Below are 18,662 nucleotides of genomic sequence, written 5' to 3' on the forward strand. Positions count from 1 at the left end.
TTGTTGCAACTTCCTAAAAAGTGCTCTGAAGTGTCTTGAAAAATAAAGTAAGTGCACAACACAAAATTTTTTTCTGAAACTATTATTAACACACTGTAATTAAAAATAGAGAAAACTTGTATCTGAATACTTTCATATCTGAATACAGTAAGAATACGTAAGAACATAGATCCAAAATGCTCTGGTTTTAAGAATATTTTTTGCAGATGTTCAACTAGCAAGTCTCAGCTCTCTGTGCATACATCCATTAAGAAATGAATTTTTTTTTCTGATTAATGAATTGCCTTTAAAGCAGAACTTTTACAGAGTCAATTGCTGCTGTCTGCCCTATCTGATCTTCTGCCATTGTGTCTAAGACACCAAGCTGACTTCCTAGTAAACATTTCACTGTTTTACTGTTAAATTAGAATTTTGTTACAAATATATTAGTGCTAGTTTCTTTCATTGGAGTATTCAGAATGCTAGGTTGACACATAAACTGTATTATGATGTTCAAATTCTACGAACTCGCTAAAGCTTGTATTTCCTAAACTACTGAAATTAATTTATTTGCCAGAGTAAAAATCTCTCATATTTGGCATTGTCGGGAGCAAAGGAAAAAAATCCTGCCTTCATATAAGCCAAGGTTGGCAGGCCAAAGATTTCACCCCAAGTACTTCATACAAGCTCAGAACAGCATCACTTGGCCAGTACTGTCAATTCAGCTGCAGGGTATGAAACAAGAAACATACAGTGGTGACAATATATCAAGTAAGAGTTAACTGAAACTGTCCAGGGCAAATCCCCCTCATGAAAATATTTTGGTCCATTCTCATTTTGAGCTGAGGACCATACTGAAGACTAAAGAGGCAGGCAAATATCTGATGTGATCCTGATGTGCTGCTAATATAAGAGCAGTTCTTATAGATTTTTGTTTTTTCAGTCCAGTATACTTTCTTAGCCTGACCACCTTTGTAATGATCAAAAGCAACTCTTCTGCTGAAAACAAAATCCAAATGTGCACTCATACACACACACACATATTCTGAAACAAACATCTTCTGGCAGGCAGATAACGGAGTCCCTCCTTGGTGACTGCCCTCCCATTAAGACAGGTAGCATCACCAGTTGGGAATCCATCTTCAAATCTGCTGCCCTAGCCCATCCCTAGGAAAAAGGGAGAATCTGAATTCCAGAATCACTATGAGCATGGCTCTTTGGCAATCTCTCTGCCTCAAAGACATTTATTGTTTTCTTAATGGACCTACCTCATTAATGATGAGTCGGCTTGCCATACGCATTCGGGTGCGTGGTCCAAACTTATTTGTAATCATAATCCGTAATCCAGCTTCAGGGAATCGGTATTTGGGGGGACTGGAGCAGATGATCTCATCCACCATCACAACACTGTTTTTGCCATACTGCTGCATCCCCTTCACTAACGATCACAATGGACAGAGTTAGTTGTGGAATTGATTTAACCATGCTTCCCATCACCCAGAGTCATTCTTTTCAGGCTCAGGTGGGGGCAATATTCATCCGAATGCTTGAATTTACAAGTGACTTTCCTGTAATATTTCTGCAGCCTGGTCAATCTGCTCACCAGTTGTGCACTTTGTTTAGATCACATGCTGAAAAGGGATTTCACTCTGCTAAGGTAGCCACCAGCCCACTCTCAGACAAGTGCGAGCACTTTTACCCAGCCATTCATGCTGTAGTACCAGTTTTCTTTGCTTATGTCCCACTACAGTTTGTAAGCCTTCTCTAAAAGCACTTGCACTCTGACAGAGTAGACAGCACTCCAGAAACCTCTAAAGCTGTCCTCATTGGATCAAAGTGCTGCACATCTGGAAGTCCCTAATGTTGCGCTCACTCCTTTTGGAAATCTTCACTTTACCTTCACAAAATATTATCAATATCTCTAACATGACAAGATTTGAAGTGATGAAAAGCAACAACTGTCAAGAACAAATGTATGTTATGAGTAAGCTTTTGTTAATATAAAGGAACTTGTACCAAGGTTAAGAGTTTTCTTCTACTGTGTTAAGAACACAAACAGAGACACAAAATTATATTGAGAATCAACACAACTACAGACAAGGACTTTCAGAGCTCAACAACAAACCAATAATCTCACAACTGCTACAGACTACACATAGCAAGCAGAGTAAGGCTTAGCAGACAGGAGACATACCCATGTAGTGTTAGAAAGCAGGGCAGGAAATATGCATATGACCGTAATAAATATTAATTACTACATGTAATAATAGGTACAGGGAAAAAAAAAACCAAAATTCTTTGCTGCTTGTTTTCTGCTTTGCTTAGCTTGGCTCCCCTTTTGCATTAAGTTACTTACATTAAGAAGAGGAAGAGAATTTAGGAGGTAGAAGTGAAAGATAATTATTAGTGCATGGTTCCAGTCAGAAAGCAAAGGAAATCTAAGAAAACATTCAACTCAAAGAAAGAAATTAAAATGGACCTGTTCTAAACACACAGAGGTCTATATTTTTTTTTTTTTTGCATTGTTACAGTGTTGAAACATTTTTGTTTTTCAGGGAGAAGACTGGATCCATGCATGCTTGTAAATCACATCATGCAATAAAAGCTTTGCTATCTCAAGCATCTCCCAGCATACTTGAAGTTGAAGAAATACATCCTTTCCTTATCATCCAACAAGAAAAACCTAGCAAGCCTGTAAATCACCAGTAAACAGCTATAACTTTTGCCCTTTAGCATTTGAATGTCTTGCTTTGTTTCACTAAAATGAGTTTTCAATGAGTGCTCTGGGATCACCTGAAGTGTCATAAAAAGATCTTTGGTTTCACGAAGAAATATGCCCTATTCAATCCACTCTATAGTCTTGTCTTGCAGCTTAATATCTCTAATGGAGAATACAACTAGTAGTAACTTTGCATTGGCTAAACATAAAGGAGCAATTATCCTTCCCTCGCCCCGACATCTAAAACAAATTAACCTTGCTGAGTACTGCAGCTGATGACGCAAATAAGGAGCACATCCATTCCAATGACTCTTACATTTAGAGTGTAGCAGCTTTTCTGTCGATATAGCCAGAGAAGCTTCCTAGGAACCAGTCCTCATAGAAGAGACTACCTAAAAACCAGTCCTCACAGAAGAGGACTCAGTCACGGCAGCTTAACATTTGCTTTAATTAGACAAAGAGAAAGAAATGTTTGACAGCAATCCTGATAAGGCAAAAAAGGCCAGATATATTTTTAACAGTCTCATCAGATTAACTGCTCTCAACTGAGTTTCTCCAGTGAAGTCTCCAAAGTGCAGCTTTATCTTACGGTGTCATGAGAAGCATGGAAGCACTGCAGGTACTCTGGAACTGTTTCTTGGAGCCCTAAGGAGACAGTGACCAAACATACTCAGCTTTGATGAAATACTATGATAAAAAACTCAGCACTGATGTAGAAAGCGTCACTATAAATATAACTAACTGTAGCCGTTTTGACTTACTGCAGCACATTGTTCTTACATTTTCATAACAGCTCTCCACTCTCTTATGCACATAAACGGAGAATCATAGAATGACAGAATGGTTTGGGTTGGAAGGGACCTTTAAAGGTCATCTAGTCCAACCCCCTTGCAAGAAGCAGGGACATCTCCAACCAGATCAGGTTGCTCAGAGCCTCATCCAACCTGGCCTTGAATGTTTACCTCTCCGGGCAACCTGTTCCAGTGCTTCACCAACTTCATTGTAAAAAATGTCTTTCTTCTATCCAATCTAAATCTACCTCCCTCTATTTTAAAACCATTACTCCTTGTCCTGTCACAACAAGCCCTACTGAAGAGTTTTTCCCCATCTTTCCTGTAGTCCCCCTTTAGGCACTGGAATGCTGCTATAAGGTCTCCCCAGAGCCTTCTCTTCTCCAGGCTGAGCTTTGGCTCCATATGGTACAAACAGGCTCTACCTAAAAACCGCAGAGGTGGTTTTCACAAATGTGAGACAGAGAAAAGCTTGTTTTCACTTCTCCTTTGTGATATTCCTTAGAAAAGTATCTTCTGACAACAGCTTTTCCTTTTAACAAACTGCCTAAATGTCCTGCTCACCACGAAGGGTCATCACCAACAACCCTGTCAAAATCAGAGAGCTTCTTGCTGACTTTAGTTGACTCCTGATCAGGCCCTCAGAAAACCACTTTTTTCAAGAGTTTCTGGCTTTTGGCAGGAATCGAACCATGCCACCTGGTGGAAATTTGGGTCAACATAATAAAAGCCAAGGGCAGCGAGCCACAGGTTTGTGCTTTTAAAACAGGAGCATTACTCACAAAGTACAAATGTCTTGCCTTTACCTGTGTGTGTAGAACTCATTCTTGAAATTGAATTTATCCTATGGTGAAAAGCTCTTCTTTTCTCTCTGAAACTTGACTAATGGAAGCTTTTCTATTGTACCATTGGAAGCTCTTGAAAGTAATAAAACTTACAAGCATAAGAGAGAGTTGTGCAGCATATGAACCCTCTTTTATCTGCACCTTGAGCAACAGACTAACCATCCTTGGTAGGAAGAAAGCTCCTCAGTCAAAGCAATTGTTCATTTTTGGGAAGTAATCAGACTTTACTCCTGTGGAAAATCAGATTAAAGTTAGACCCACACCTTGGTGAAGCCAAGGGAGGTTTTCCAGTGGATCCTGAAACTTGCTAACCACTGGTTGGAGGTAAAGGTAGAGGCCAGCTTTAGTTCTCTCCCTGCTACTAGCAGTGCTCATGTTTCTGAAAGCTGCTGCTGGGGAAGACGTAGCTCAGCTTGTGAAGCCACTCAAGTGTCAACTAAGATCGAGTCACTGATAGGACATGGTATATTTTAACTCAACAGGGAGGAAGATGCAACAGGCAGCCATGTGATGGTTTTCTAGGGCAGTTTCCTGACGCATAGAGCACCCATCTACAAAGCAGCTAGGCTAACACTGCCACCCACCTCTCACACCACACTGCTCACTCTAAACCTTGTCACCTCCTTAAGCTCTTCTTCATGTCCTCTCTCATCCCAGGTAGGTTTGCCTGTGATAACATCTACACTCTCACACTTTGAAGAACAGTCCCTCCAACGCAGCATGAATTTGTGTAACAGGCGCTGGAGAAAACAAAGGGAATCTGACTGAAACTGCAGTCTCAGTGCATCTTTGAGGGAAATTAGAGAAGAAATATGCTATGGACAGGTGCTAGTGGAGATATCATTTTCATGAGTCCAGATTTTTATTATCTTTCTTGCTCCTTTTAGGAAACGTTTTGCTTGTTCTTCACATGCGTTAAATATTCTTCCTATTTCCTGAAAAGCAAATAGGTGGACAGGCAAGCACTCTGTGCTATCATCCCTTTATCACACAGTGGCTATGGAGCAAGAGCATGCAAGGAGATGACATCAGAACCCAACAAATGCCTCAGAAGTAAAACCCACTTATATCTGTGTTCTGTCACTGGATAACCCTTCTCCTGTGTCCTCACTTGAATATGTAAGTAACAACTGCCCTAGGAGGTATCATCTGAACATTGTAGGTCCATACCTCCACATGTAAGTGACAGACTTCACTATATCATAGTCAACATTCACAAAAATTAATTGTAAAATGGGATCAAAGTATTTCAAAGATATCTTAGTTCAATTATGCTATTATACCCTTTGAGAAGTAATTTGAAATCTCTATTAAACTATTGTCTAAACACCATATCTGAGACCAGAGTATCAGTGTGCTGTCATTGCATAAACCTGTAGTAAGTGACAGTACCTAGCTTGAAGAGACCCCAGCCTAAACACTAAAAGCAGAAAAGGGTGGGATTCTCTGAGTCTGCTCTAAATTGCTGTTTGCTGCTACTTGTTATTACAAGAGAACCTTCCCTCCCAAATGCCACCTGCACTGCTGCTAAGCTCAGCCTCCTAAAATGGTGGATGTTTGCAAAGAATAATGCAAGGAGACCTCACTCAATAAGAGTAGTCCAAGTGCTCACTAAACTATATAGTTTGTGCTCTACAGAGAAAAGAGGGAATGGAAGAGAAAGGGGATAAGACAGTGATAAAAACAGGCTTATAAAAAGCCAAAAATACCCAGGTACGTTTGCTTACCTTCAGTACCAGAAGCTGGGTATCATCTTCTTCCCCTTTAGGACAAAGACACAGACAGCAAAGAACCTGCATTTCTCAGTTTTATATATGTGCTTGGCAATGTAATAAGAGCTATTTAGGGATGTGAAAATCAGTCTTCTGAGGATCTCAACTCAACATGTAATCCCTCTTGCCCACTGATCTGCCCATGTCCTCTCCTTCAACACCCAAGTCTCAGCTTCTAGTTCCAAACTAACTTTTGAAGTGAAAATTACCTTCTTCCTGGCAAAAAAAAGAAAATATTTCTTTCACAGCATTATAGCTCATCACTGAACAGGAGATAAAAAGGGAGTAAAATTGCCAATGTGCAAAGCAGCTTTGTTTCAGAATATTAAAAAAAAAATTGATTCAGTATTTTTCATCTGGCAGTCTGACTGCTGAATTGTCAAGTTATTCCAATAAAAATTTTTGCTTATGATTGAATAGCACCACTGTTTTGATCTGCATTAAAGAAATAAAAAGGATATCCTGCGAACTACTCTTTTTCCAAGTCCTGTCTGCTCAGCCTTACCTTTCCATAGTAATGGAATGGATGGGTCATCACAACTAGAGGCATAACATTTATTACCATCTTCCAGCTCATTGTTGACTGTGTCACCATTTCCAACATTCTTGCTCTTAAGGGTGAAGAAATTTTGCATCCTCACATTGTACCTGAAAGTACAAAGGAAAGGTCTGAAAAGGCTGGATTGTTGCATTTCCTCATCAAACTTTTAAGTGTCTGAGAACAACTTACGCAGGCAGGCAGTAAAATCTAGATGTAAGTTCTCAGACAACTAATAGGAAGTTAAGAGAAAGGACTACCCAATTCAGTGGCAAGCTGATAGGAAAGCCAGGGCTGCACCTATCTCTCATGAGATACAGCAAACTGCAAGAAGACACTAGTAGAGATTTAGTGAAGGCAAAACACTGGAGCTGCAGATTTTGGAGTCAGGACATTCACTATACAACGGCTTCTTTCCTCCTGCATCAGCTTGCAGTTCACCTCACTGTTTCTCCAAGTGGTGTCCCCCATGGCAGGTACTTGAGCATTTATGGGACTGTTGACCACACTCTTCTAAAGAAAGAAGGCATCTATTTTAGCACTAGGGTGGGATCTAAGAGACCTGTTAATGAACTCTGCTAAGACCTGATGCAGGATAAAAGGGAGGCTGAAGTTCCAAAAAGGGTGATTCATGAGGGGATGGCACCTTATTCACCAAGGAATAAGTCTAAGCAACCTGCAGTAGAAAGGTGGACTCACAAACCCTTGCAGAAACAGTCAGACCTCCGACTCTCTTGTCAGAGGCAGTGACACTACAGAAGGATATCAGTATACAGTATGAGATAGTCTGAAGATCAACATATGCTCTTTCCTTGACCTTGTTCTCCAGAGGTTATAAAATATGTGTAATAGCTGACATGCTGTTTGCTTACAATCCAGAGTACTTGGTGGACTTTTTCATGTATGTTTGTAAAAACGACATTTTCTCTCAACTGTTTCTGAAAGCTACTTTCCCTCAGTGTGCTATGAAAAGGATGCATGAAAATATTTGCTGTTGACTGAGCAAAAATCTAAAGCAAAACTGATTAAGCATGAAAAAGCAAGGGATCTTACACAGAAACATCACTGGCTGTATTGTTCTCAGCAGGAAGGCCAAGGACAAAACCACACCAAAAGAATGATGGCCAATTAACACCTAAAGAGCATATGGAGGAGAAAAGCACTTACTTCATGATAAGTATGTAGAATGAATACATAATGATGAGTACAAGGCTTTCCCACCTCAAAGAGACAAAAAAAGTGTTAAAAGGTCATTCAAACAGCTGTATGCTTTACAAGTTTTATGTAGGTGTGCATTAAACATCAAGTACAAGTCACATTTGTGTACACAGGATTCACATCACTAAGATCAGATGGTGCCTCAGCAGAATAGCAGGGAAGCAGACTTTCAAGTTCCAATAAACATGCAAATAAAATTTAATGCATATATTTCAGAAATGTGCTATGCAGATTGAAACCATATCTGCCCTCTGAGGATAATAACGCCAAGGCCTTTTGTCATTTCAGTGCCGAAGCACAGGCCAGGCACTCTGAGAGGACTCTTCTAGAAGATGCTTATGATCTTCTGCTAGGATCCCACCTTGAGCTGTTCTTTGGGATACTTACCACCCCCATAAATGTTAACAGATAGGATCAAGGCAGCAGAACTTTGGCTACCTTCTCTGCACGCTGAGTCTTCAGGCCTTACATATAGCCTATTTAATTTGTTCGTGTTTCCAGATTCTTAAATTTTCTTTTACTTTTCCCTGATCCTCATAAAAATATAACCAAAGAAAATACACAGGATTTCCTAGCTGTCAAATCCAGCTCATACTCCCAGCATGTATGAATGAAAACTAATTGCACTGCAACTCTATATACTGATCAGTCTCATGGCAAATATGGGACTGTAGGGAATAATTTACACAACTTACCATTCTATTTTCTCATCATATATGAACTAGAAAAAGGAAAAAAGGAAACACATAAATTGACCATTTCTCTGATCTACCTTGAAAAGCAGCGAAATTTCTTTAATAAATATCAGTCATATCTAGCCAGAAGCTACTTGAGTTTTGATCCTTTCTAACCAGAACTTTCACTGTATGGATTGTGCCCCTCACAAAGCACAAAACTTGTGAACAAGGCATGGATCCCTCTCAGTGATTGTTATAAATACTATTTAGTAAAACAGTGAGCGTGTGAAAGACAGACAGATATGTACACATGTACCCACTCGCTGTGCTGTATAAATGACAGCAAAGTCATGTATTCTGAAGAGAGAGACCTTGCTCTGAGTTCTTTTACCAGCTAGACTAGTTTTAGCAGAAAAGGCAGTCAATTAACTTCTGCCCTTTGACCAAGTGGTCATACATATTTTACTCCACCCTACCTAACTCCTGTAACCAAGTGGGCAGCTAGTGATCCATAGTTATGACAAGACAAACTAAGCAGATCCTTCCCCTCCTTGCCACTAGACACAGTAAATGCGTACATTCAGGAATATTGCACCGCTCCAGATGAACAAAGTGGTATCTCATCTGTGCTCTATTTAGAAAAATTCACCCAGAATCTGTGAAATAAAATGACTGTGTAGAAACAAAAAAAGGCATCTTCCCTATTTAAAATACAGATGCAGCTCAAAATTTTTCATCTCCAGAACAAGCTGTCCCTTAGGTGAGAAGAGCACGCTAACTGCACTGTGTAACAGTAGCCTGCTAGCCTGCAGAACTTTACAGACTGTAGGTACAAAATGAATGGACACTATGGACACGATGCACACATATTCTGTGGGGCAGAACGTAAGACATTTTCATATTTGGACCATATTGTGGAGCTGAGCCCTCAATTCCAGATGTCACTAGAACTAGGCTAGGAAAATAATTGTTTATCAGTGTATATCAACAGTTAGCAGGCTCTTCCTCCAAAAATTCAAGCAATGAAACGCATTAATAGGTAAGAGAACTACTTACAATAATAAGTACAATCACAGACAATGTGTAGTACACAGAGTCCCGGAACACAGCCCATTGAGTGAGACTAACCACCTGAAAAATATCACAACTTCAGCCAACAAAAATATGCAATTGTAAAGACAAAACAAAGACCTCTATCTTGCAAACACTCAGGTGTGTGAGCAGACATTATTAGCAACGACTCTGGAACCAACCACAGTTTTATGCTAACAGGAAGACATACCAGTCTGTTAGACCATGCATCTACAATAACCACCAGTAATAAAAATCATACAGAAACTTCCATTAATGAAATACATTTCTTACTAATGAGATTTTAATTGTTCATAATTTCAATTGTAAAGTATAATTCATTGTACTGCAGCAAATCAATGGTTTCCACTTCATTATATTTGTGGATATATCTGACTTAATATCTGAAAAAAGGGGATACACAGTCTAACCACCTATAGAGTAAATGGAGCAAATCTCATGCTTGTGTCCTGGATTCTTTGATCACCATCAGGACCAGGAAGGATTAGCAGATGCCACTGATCAGTTGACTACGAATCCAGTATGGTATGAAGAGCAACCAGTTTCCTCTGTACGCTACATGTTCAGAGTGCTGAAACTACAGCTGAATTTTTTGAAACATTTGCTACTTGTAAAGCATTTGTAAATTCTTTCCAATATTTGACATTTTTCACAACATCAGCTCATTTTTGTTTTTGACTAATATCCCCTTTTTAAAAAAATATTTGCTCACGGGAAACCTCTAAATTGTAAGCAATTGAACTCCATAAAGATAAGTGTCTGTCTTACCTGTCCTGCAAACATTCCGCAGACACCAACAATGCACAGGATGTTGAAAACTGCTGAACCGACAATGGTCCCTACTCCTACATCTCCATGAGTGATAAATACACCTGCAGAGGGAGCAAAAAATGCATTATTGCCTCTGTCATTTCATTTTAAGTCATAGGGAATTACTTAGAACATGTACTACCTGACAAGATATTGTTTGAAAGTTTAACCAAAATATGTTTCATAATAAATGCTCGCTTCTCTGTGGAACATTTCGGACTTATAGTCTAGCTAGTAGCTCCTCATTTTTGGATTTTTGCTTTAACATCTCTACAAACATATTTTTATTAAAAGTAAACGATTTCTTAGCTAGTTAGTTCAACAGCAAGTCCTATATTTCACAGCTGAGTTGTCAGTGGTGCAGTAATCCATTCAAATGAGTATAAAACATCTCCAATCACATCAGGAGCATGGAATTTGTTCCAAACAGTATAATAAAGCACAGAAACATTTCTCTCAGGTGTTTAATATTTAGTGTGTTCTTCCTTGCATTGTCTCACAGGAGTAAGAGATTCTTCCCTCAAAAAAATGGTAGCCACTTTGGGTGCAGTAATGCTCGCCTTCTGACGTGAACAGACAACCAAGATTTAGACTTAACCTGTTCTAGAACCAACTTTCAGATTTCCCTTACTACTGAACCTACCTGTGCCCCATCTATAACATAATTGTAACAGAATGACAAAAATTAATGGCTGGAGTTACCTCCAGAGATTATCTCATGTAATGTTCAGCACTGAGACAGAACCAAAGACAATGTGAATGCACTACAGAGCTGTATGTACTTGTACTTTAAATCTTCAGCTAAAAGGAGCTTTAAAGGCTTACACTCGCTGCTTTTTAATAAGTTGGACATGAGGTTATAGTGCATTCCTTGAGACTGTATTTCCCTAAAGTTTGTAAAAATGTCAGTCAGGATAGTAGCATAAAGCCTACTAAGGCTTTACTAAAAACATACATCAAATTTAAGTCACCGTGCTGCTAGAAAGCTAGGAGCTAGTTGCCATTACCGAAACTTGGTGAGACAAATCCCATAGAATCATAGAATGGTTTGGGTTGGAAGGGACCTTTAAAAGTCATCTTGTCCAACCCCCCTAAAAGGAGCAGGGACATCTCCAACTAGCTCAGGTTGCTCAGAGCCTCATCTAACCTGGCCTTGACTGCAGCGCGACTATCGATGGTTACAGGCTGTTCAGAAGGCACAGGCGAGGAAAGAGGGATGGAGGGGTTGCCCTCTACATCAAGAAATGGATAGATTGTGAAGAGCTGTCTCTGAAGAACAGCCATGTGCAAGCTTAAAGCTTATGCGTAAGAAGTAGAGACCAAGGCAACAAAGGGAACCTTGTGGTTGGTGTCTACTACAGGCTGTTCAATCAAGAAGAGCCTATTGATAAAGTCTTCTTACTCCAACTACAGGAGGCATTGTGCTTGCAGGCTCTTGTCCTGCCAAGGCATTTCAACCACCCCAACATCTCCTAGAAAAGCAGCATGGAGAGCTGTAGGCAATCCAGGAGACTCTTGGAGTGCACTGAGGATAACTTAAGACAGGTAAGAGAGAGTCCTACCAGAGGGGATGCAATATACTCGATCTGTGGGTCACCAATGCAAGTGAGTTAATCGATGATGTCAAGACTGGAAGCAGCTTGGGCTGCAGTGATCATGCACTGGTGGAATTTCCAGTCCTGAGGGATACAGGTCAGGTGAAGAGTAAAGTCAGGACCCTGAATTTTAGGAAAGCAAACTTCCATCTCTTCAAGGAGTTAGTCAATAGGACCTCGTGGGAAACTGCCCTCAGGGGCAAGGGAGCACAACAGAGCTGGCAGATCCTTAAGGACGTTTTTCATGGAGCACAAGAGCTTTTGATCCCCAGGTGTAAGAAATCAGGAAGGGAAGGCAAGAGACCGCCATGGCTGAGTCAAGACCTGCTGGTAAAACGAAGGGCAAGTCCTGCCTGACCAACCTGGTGGCATTCTATGATGGAGTGACTATATCAGTGGACAAGGGAAGAGCTACGGATGTCATCTATCTGGACTTCTGTAAGGCACTTGACACAGTCCCCCACAATATCCTTCTCTCTAAATTGGAGAGATGGATTTGATGGATGCATGTTTGGTAATGAGGAATTAGTTGGATGGTCGCATCCAGAGGGTAGTGGTCAACAGCTCAATGTCTAGATGGAGATTGGTGATGAGCGGTGTCACTCAGGGATCCATACTGGGACAAGTACTGTTTAGTATCTTCATCAATGACATAGACAGTGGGATCAAATGCATCCTCAGCAACTTTGCAGACGACACCAAGATAAGTGGTGAAGTTGATACACCTGAGGGACAGGACGCCACACAGAGGGAACTGGACAAGGTCGAGACGTGGGCCTATGTAAACCTTATGAGGTTCACTAAGGACAAGTGCAAGATCCTGCACATGGGTCAGGGCAACCCCCGGTGTAAATACAGGCTGGGAGATGAAGGGATTAAGAGCAGCCCTGTCAAGAGGGCCTTCAGGGTGTTGTTTGATGAGAAGCTCAACATGAGCCGGCAATGTGAGCTTACAGCCCAGAAAGCCAATTGCATCCTGGGCTGCATCAAAAGAAGTGTGGCCAGCAGATTGAGGGAGATGATTCTCCCCCTCTACTCTGCTTATGAGACCTCATCTGGAGTACTGTGTCCAGCTCTGGAGTCCTCAGCACAGGAAAGACATGCACCTGTTGGAGCAGGTCCAGAGGTGGGCAACAGACATTATCAGAGGGATGGAACACATCTCTTATGAAGAAAGGCTGAGAGAGTTGGGGCTGTTCAGCCTGGAGAAGAGAAGGCTCCAGAGAGACCTTACAGCAGCCTTCCAGTACCTAAAGGGGGCCTGTAAGAAAGATGGGGAGAAACTCTTTAGCAGAGCCTGTTCTGAAGAGGGGTAATGGTTTTAAACGGAAAGAGGTAGATTGGACTAGATATAAGGAAAAAATTTTTTACAATGAGGGTGGTGGAACACTGGAACAAGTTGCCCAGAGAGGTGGTGGATGCCCCATCCCTGGAAACATTCAAGGCCAGGTTGGATGGGGCTCTGAGCAACCTGATCTGGGTGGAGATGTCCCTGCTCCTTGCAGGGGGGTTTGACTAGATGACCTTTAAAAGTCCCTTCCAATCCAAAGTATTCTATGATACTATGAAATTTGCTGCTTTCCCCCTTCTCCATCAGTGTAATCCTGTGTCCTTCCTTCTCTTAATAGGTACTGCTTCTGCCATTTAGACATCCTGTCTATACCCATAATCTTTAATATTTCAGAGTTTACTTCAAATAAATCTGTAAGTAATGTACACTATGTCCTTCTGCCTTTAACAGATCTGACTTATCCATAAATTATTTTTTTCTCTTCCCATGTTCCCTGTTCTCCTACCTCCCTGCTAAAATTAATTCTCTCTACTTGTGAAGAAAGAAGTAAAAGAAGCATCAAATATCTCAAATTCTCTCTCAGGGGACTGCAACAAATCTCTTTACTTCCTATGTTCAGAATAAGCCGTTCCTCTGTGTTTTGAGAGGAGATTCACAGTTTCATGGGGTATTTTGAGTAGTTAATTATATCATGAACCACAGACTAGCTGACAGCTGCAATTGCAGATTATAAATTGACAGAAGAATGGTACCACTTTTGGATACCTCTGCTTGATTGGCTGCTGATTTTTTAACAGCATATCTCATAAAAGCTAGCGTGTGGGCTCCATACCTATAACAGATGCAAACAGTTCTGGAGTGGAGCTCCCTGCTGCCATAAATGTGGCTCCAGCAACATCTTCACTCAAATGTAGTTTCTGGAAAAAAAGCATTGGTAATTTCAGCACTGCTACTGTATTTACATTGCATAGTTCTACAGCTGTAAAGGTAGAAGCTCTTCATTTTCTGGTCACAGTGTCATTAAAAGATGAACAGTCACTATGATACAAAATTAGAACTGCCTTTTGAGAAGGCAAATATACTTTGGGCAAGCAAAATGTTTATACCCTAAGTCAGTGAAGTGTCAGATAAAATTACCTACTTACATATAACTGAATAGCCAATCGTGGCTCACATGTAGCTGATGAGAGAAAATAATCTCTGCTGATTCAAAAAGATTGCAAACATCTCAAATTGTTTTCATTAATTTAGTTTTGGAACTGTAAACACAATCATTCAAGAATTGAGGGCAACTCTTGGGGCTTCTAAAATCTGAAAATAAAAATCCATAAGAGTAAAATCTAACCTCCCTGAATAAATCTTAAACAGTATGCCTGATTCTGGCTTCACTTTACAACTGTGTTAATCAAAAGCGAGTCTGCTGACACAGACAAAATTAGTCCAATTAGACACAGAGAAGCCTGTGCATTGGAGACAGATCTATTTTTATGACAATGTCTCTTAAGCTCTAATAGGATATAGATAACTTCAAGTTCTCAGACCAGCAGAAACACGTGCAGCTCCACAAGTGGGCTGCATTAATTTAATACTGTCTTAAGACCTTTTTCTTGAACTATAAAGAAGGTTTTATGGAGGAGCCTTTTCCTTCTTGAGAACCTCTAGACTCATCTTTAGTACCTTATTTTTCTTCCAAGGATAGAAAAGCGATTAGTGACAAAAGGACCAGTACAGAAATCCTGTATTTTTCAGGCAGTATACAATATTTTGAGCTGATGAAAATGGCATCCTACAGAACCTGACAAAACAAACACAAGCCCTTACTGTATCATTTGACCTACTACCAGCCAAACTGTTGCAGGAGCTTAAACATAAGTGTGCTATCTGAATTTTTCACAGTTGTTTTAACGTTCAACAGAATATGAGACCAGAAGCAAAGATTTTACGAAGGATCAACGACAACTCAACTGGTACAACCCTACTGGTAGAACTTAAATAAGGTGTACACAGGTGTATGCTGAAGACAAAACAGCTGAAAAGGGAAAGAGAAGATCCCTATTGAACATTTTACTATTACTGGCTGCTTCCCTTATTTCTCTATTTGTTTTTCTACTGATAAGTGTAAGTACACAGCTCCGAGTAACACTAATAGGAATTTAGTACATATATCCATAGGAAAACAGACTTTTTAACAAGTTATTAACTTTTTGCATATAAAATACGTATTCTCATTCCATATCAAACCAAAGTACATACTTTTCTCATGCATTCTCCATTTTCTCACTTTTCTCCACATTATGCTAGGACCCCATATGCTTGCTTTCTCTTTGCTGATACAGTGGTAGATGTGGAATAAAATTTGCACAGGCAACACGTTAATTTGTCTATGTATGATTTCTTTTCACAAGTGACTTTTAAAACTAGGGAGTACAATAATAAACCTGACTCATCCATATGTCATATCCACCCTAGCTACATGCTTCAGGTGTTTAAGAGTGGGTTTTGCCATCTGATCTCATTAAATCTTTCATCTTTTTTTCTCCTTGAGTGTGGCCAGGGGGACCAATGTGCCCAGACCGCAGGTTCATTTGAAAAATGAATCATTTGAAAAGGGTCAACGCCAAAAAGTGGTCAGGAATTAACTCCAAACAACAATGTCACAAAATGTTTGATTCTATAATATTCTCCAAAATAAGTTGCCAAAAGAGGAATAAAGTTCTTTAACATACCTCACAAATTTTCTCTAAGGATGGAACAAAGAAGTCATCACATACTATAGCCAAAGCATAGAACATATAAAGAGCCTGTAAAGAAAATAAAATCAGGAAATATTTCAGATTGATTAACAATACTCAAGAAATAATCACACCTGAAAATAAGAGGACCCTGACTATGGCTCACTGCACCAAACCTCTCAGGAACGATTCTGGTTCCCTGCAAACATGCGATTCCTCCACTGTCTTACGGGGTTTTATCTGCTGTGCTCGTGCAGTGGGCCTGATCCTGCTGTTGTCCATCAAACACAACTCCTTTTTACTTTACTTTCCCTGAGCTGGGAATGATAAACTGGAGACTGCAGGCCTTACTTGCTTTGTTTTTTTTTTCTACAATAAAGTATAAAACTCTACATGACATTTTCTGTATTTCTTCAAGGTTGGGGTTTTTTTTTAATTACAATTGCATCTTTTGCATAGAGGCACGATAGTAAAAAAAGATAATCAAGAATCTTCCACATTATGCTTGATGTCATTAACAAAGGAATTCCAAACCCTGTTTATACAAAATGGAATACAAATACCAGTTTGTGATCCATGCAGCCAGGATTTTATCTCCAAGATGATGGATGCATAAGCACTGCAAATTTAGACTTCCATCATTTTCTTAAATAAATCATAGAATCATTTAGATTAGAAGAAGATAATTGAGTCAAACCACTAACCTAACACTACCAAGTCCACCACTAAACCATGTCCCTAAGATGATACCTTTTGAGCATTTGTACCCATACAGACATATTATAAATACTGAAATCAAAGTATTAGAAACATGCTGATATATAAAGAGCTCTATTTAGTAAGGCCACTAGGATGATTAACATCTTACTAGAGAAACAGAAATAAAACAAAATCAAGCACAGTAGGGGAAAACTTACGGCAATGATATGAAGTAGAACTCCTCCTTGCTGCCGTTGTTTATTTGTAAATACATCTTCAGGAAATTCATTAATGGCTGAAAAAGAAATACACATATTTTTTAAAAGCATCTATAAACAGAAGACTGAAAAATAAGGTTGCCCCTGTAGAAATATATGACCAAACATGAGTGTGTGTATCTTCCAATTTATTACATTATAGCTTGCCACCTCAGAATCTCTTTACTGCTCTGTAAAAAAAAACCAGGGAACTGAGATACTTCAGTGTTATTAACTATCATCACTCCAGAGACTTACACCAACTGCCACTGTACTAAGAGTTTCACACTCTTAATGCCCTATTTTTACTACCGTCTCCTCTAAACATACTTCCAACGTGACAGGCACAGGCACAAAAAATTAATTCTGAAATAATATTCCTGGCTTTCAGTGTGCCTTGCTTGAAAAATTACACAACAGTTGTAACCTTCCATCAGGTTCTTAACTACAGACTTTTATAGGGCTCCACAGTCTTGCAAATCAGTTCACAAAGATTGTGTTCTCCAGAAAGTCTACTATCTAAATCTGGTGAAGGAAGGAATGAAACAGGAATGGCAGGTGGACGATAAGAATGTGCAAAGACATGAGTTTTGGGATTATTTCTGCGAGGCAGTGAAGTTGTGTGGAGTTCAGTTAAAGGATCTATGTTCCACACAAAGGCAACACAGTGAAAAAAAGATTCCAGATGGTGGAGACAAAGACAGCAACTAAATCAAAGACCTGAAGACATATATGAGAGAAAAAGCACCCAGATTGACATGCCAGGCAGGGATAGGGATCTACAGTGCCTCAGACAGGAGTCTGGGAAGTTTAAGGGTGAAAAATATTTCAGTCACTGGAATCCAAATGCACTGAAGTAATGAAATTATTATTCAGAAAGCTATGCTCCTTTCTGCAAGGAGCTGGAGATGTAGGCTGACCACAAGATAAGCTCCAGAAGGCTCCTATGAACTCACCGTAATATACTGAAACTCAAGGAAGGAAACAGAGTTATCACCTTCCCTGTATTCCCTATATCTTCCCTATATTAAAGTCTCCCAGTTTAAATAAATGCTTAAGAGCACAATATATGATAATTAGGCTGTTCCACTTACAATTTTACTGGCATATTTTCTAGATACAATTCTGCAAACAATAACCATGAACGTAGAAACCAAGAGTCTGAGGTATAGTTGATGTTTTTAGCTACTAAACCTCTAACACTCCAAGCCAGCCTTATTTTCAGGAAATGTTGCACTGTAACTCTTTGAAGACAATGCTTTTAGAGTCTCTTAATTTGAGTTACCTGAATAAATCACTACCATAAATGTATTATTTTTTAATTAATACACTGGCAGCAGGCAGTGTTTAAACCTTATATACATAAATCATATCTTCCTTCCAAAAGTCAAAGTTACTAATTTATGAAATCTCTCTATATCTCCCAAACTAATATTTGAAAGCCACTATAGTTTTGTTTAAAACTACTAACAGTCTATAAAATATTTATCATAAAATAAAAGTTCATCAACAATGACTGACGGCAATTCCTTTACTTATTTTCATTAGGCTTTCCAATAAGACCTGTTCTTACTGTTGTGGTCTAACTGGAACTGATATCAGCACTTGGTACATTGATTAGAGCTTTCACAAGATATAGATGTATCT

General features: G+C 39.6%; 1 protein-coding gene across 1 annotated transcript in view; it reads right to left on the reverse strand.

Moving 5' to 3' along the window:
• Window positions 1–18,662, reverse strand: part of SLC24A4 (solute carrier family 24 member 4) — an 89,424-nt gene that overhangs the window by 19,292 nt on the left and 51,470 nt on the right. Inside the window, exons 2-10 of the mRNA XM_086748225.1 lie at window positions 16,977–17,053; window positions 16,054–16,128; window positions 14,160–14,244; window positions 10,400–10,503; window positions 9,596–9,670; window positions 8,558–8,583; window positions 7,812–7,865; window positions 6,612–6,754; window positions 1,248–1,417 (exon numbers count right to left, since the gene is read on the reverse strand). Coding sequence (XP_086604351.1) covers window positions 1,248–1,417; window positions 6,612–6,754; window positions 7,812–7,865; window positions 8,558–8,583; window positions 9,596–9,670; window positions 10,400–10,503; window positions 14,160–14,244; window positions 16,054–16,128; window positions 16,977–17,053 — 809 coding nt within the window. The remainder of the gene's footprint in view (window positions 1–1,247; window positions 1,418–6,611; window positions 6,755–7,811; window positions 7,866–8,557; window positions 8,584–9,595; window positions 9,671–10,399; window positions 10,504–14,159; window positions 14,245–16,053; window positions 16,129–16,976; window positions 17,054–18,662) is intronic.

The sequence above is a fragment of the Chlamydotis macqueenii genome, chromosome 5 (genome assembly GCF_036417535.1).
Source record: "Chlamydotis macqueenii isolate bChlMac1 chromosome 5, bChlMac1.mat, whole genome shotgun sequence".
NCBI classification, from domain to species: Eukaryota; Metazoa; Chordata; class Aves; order Otidiformes; family Otididae; genus Chlamydotis; species Chlamydotis macqueenii.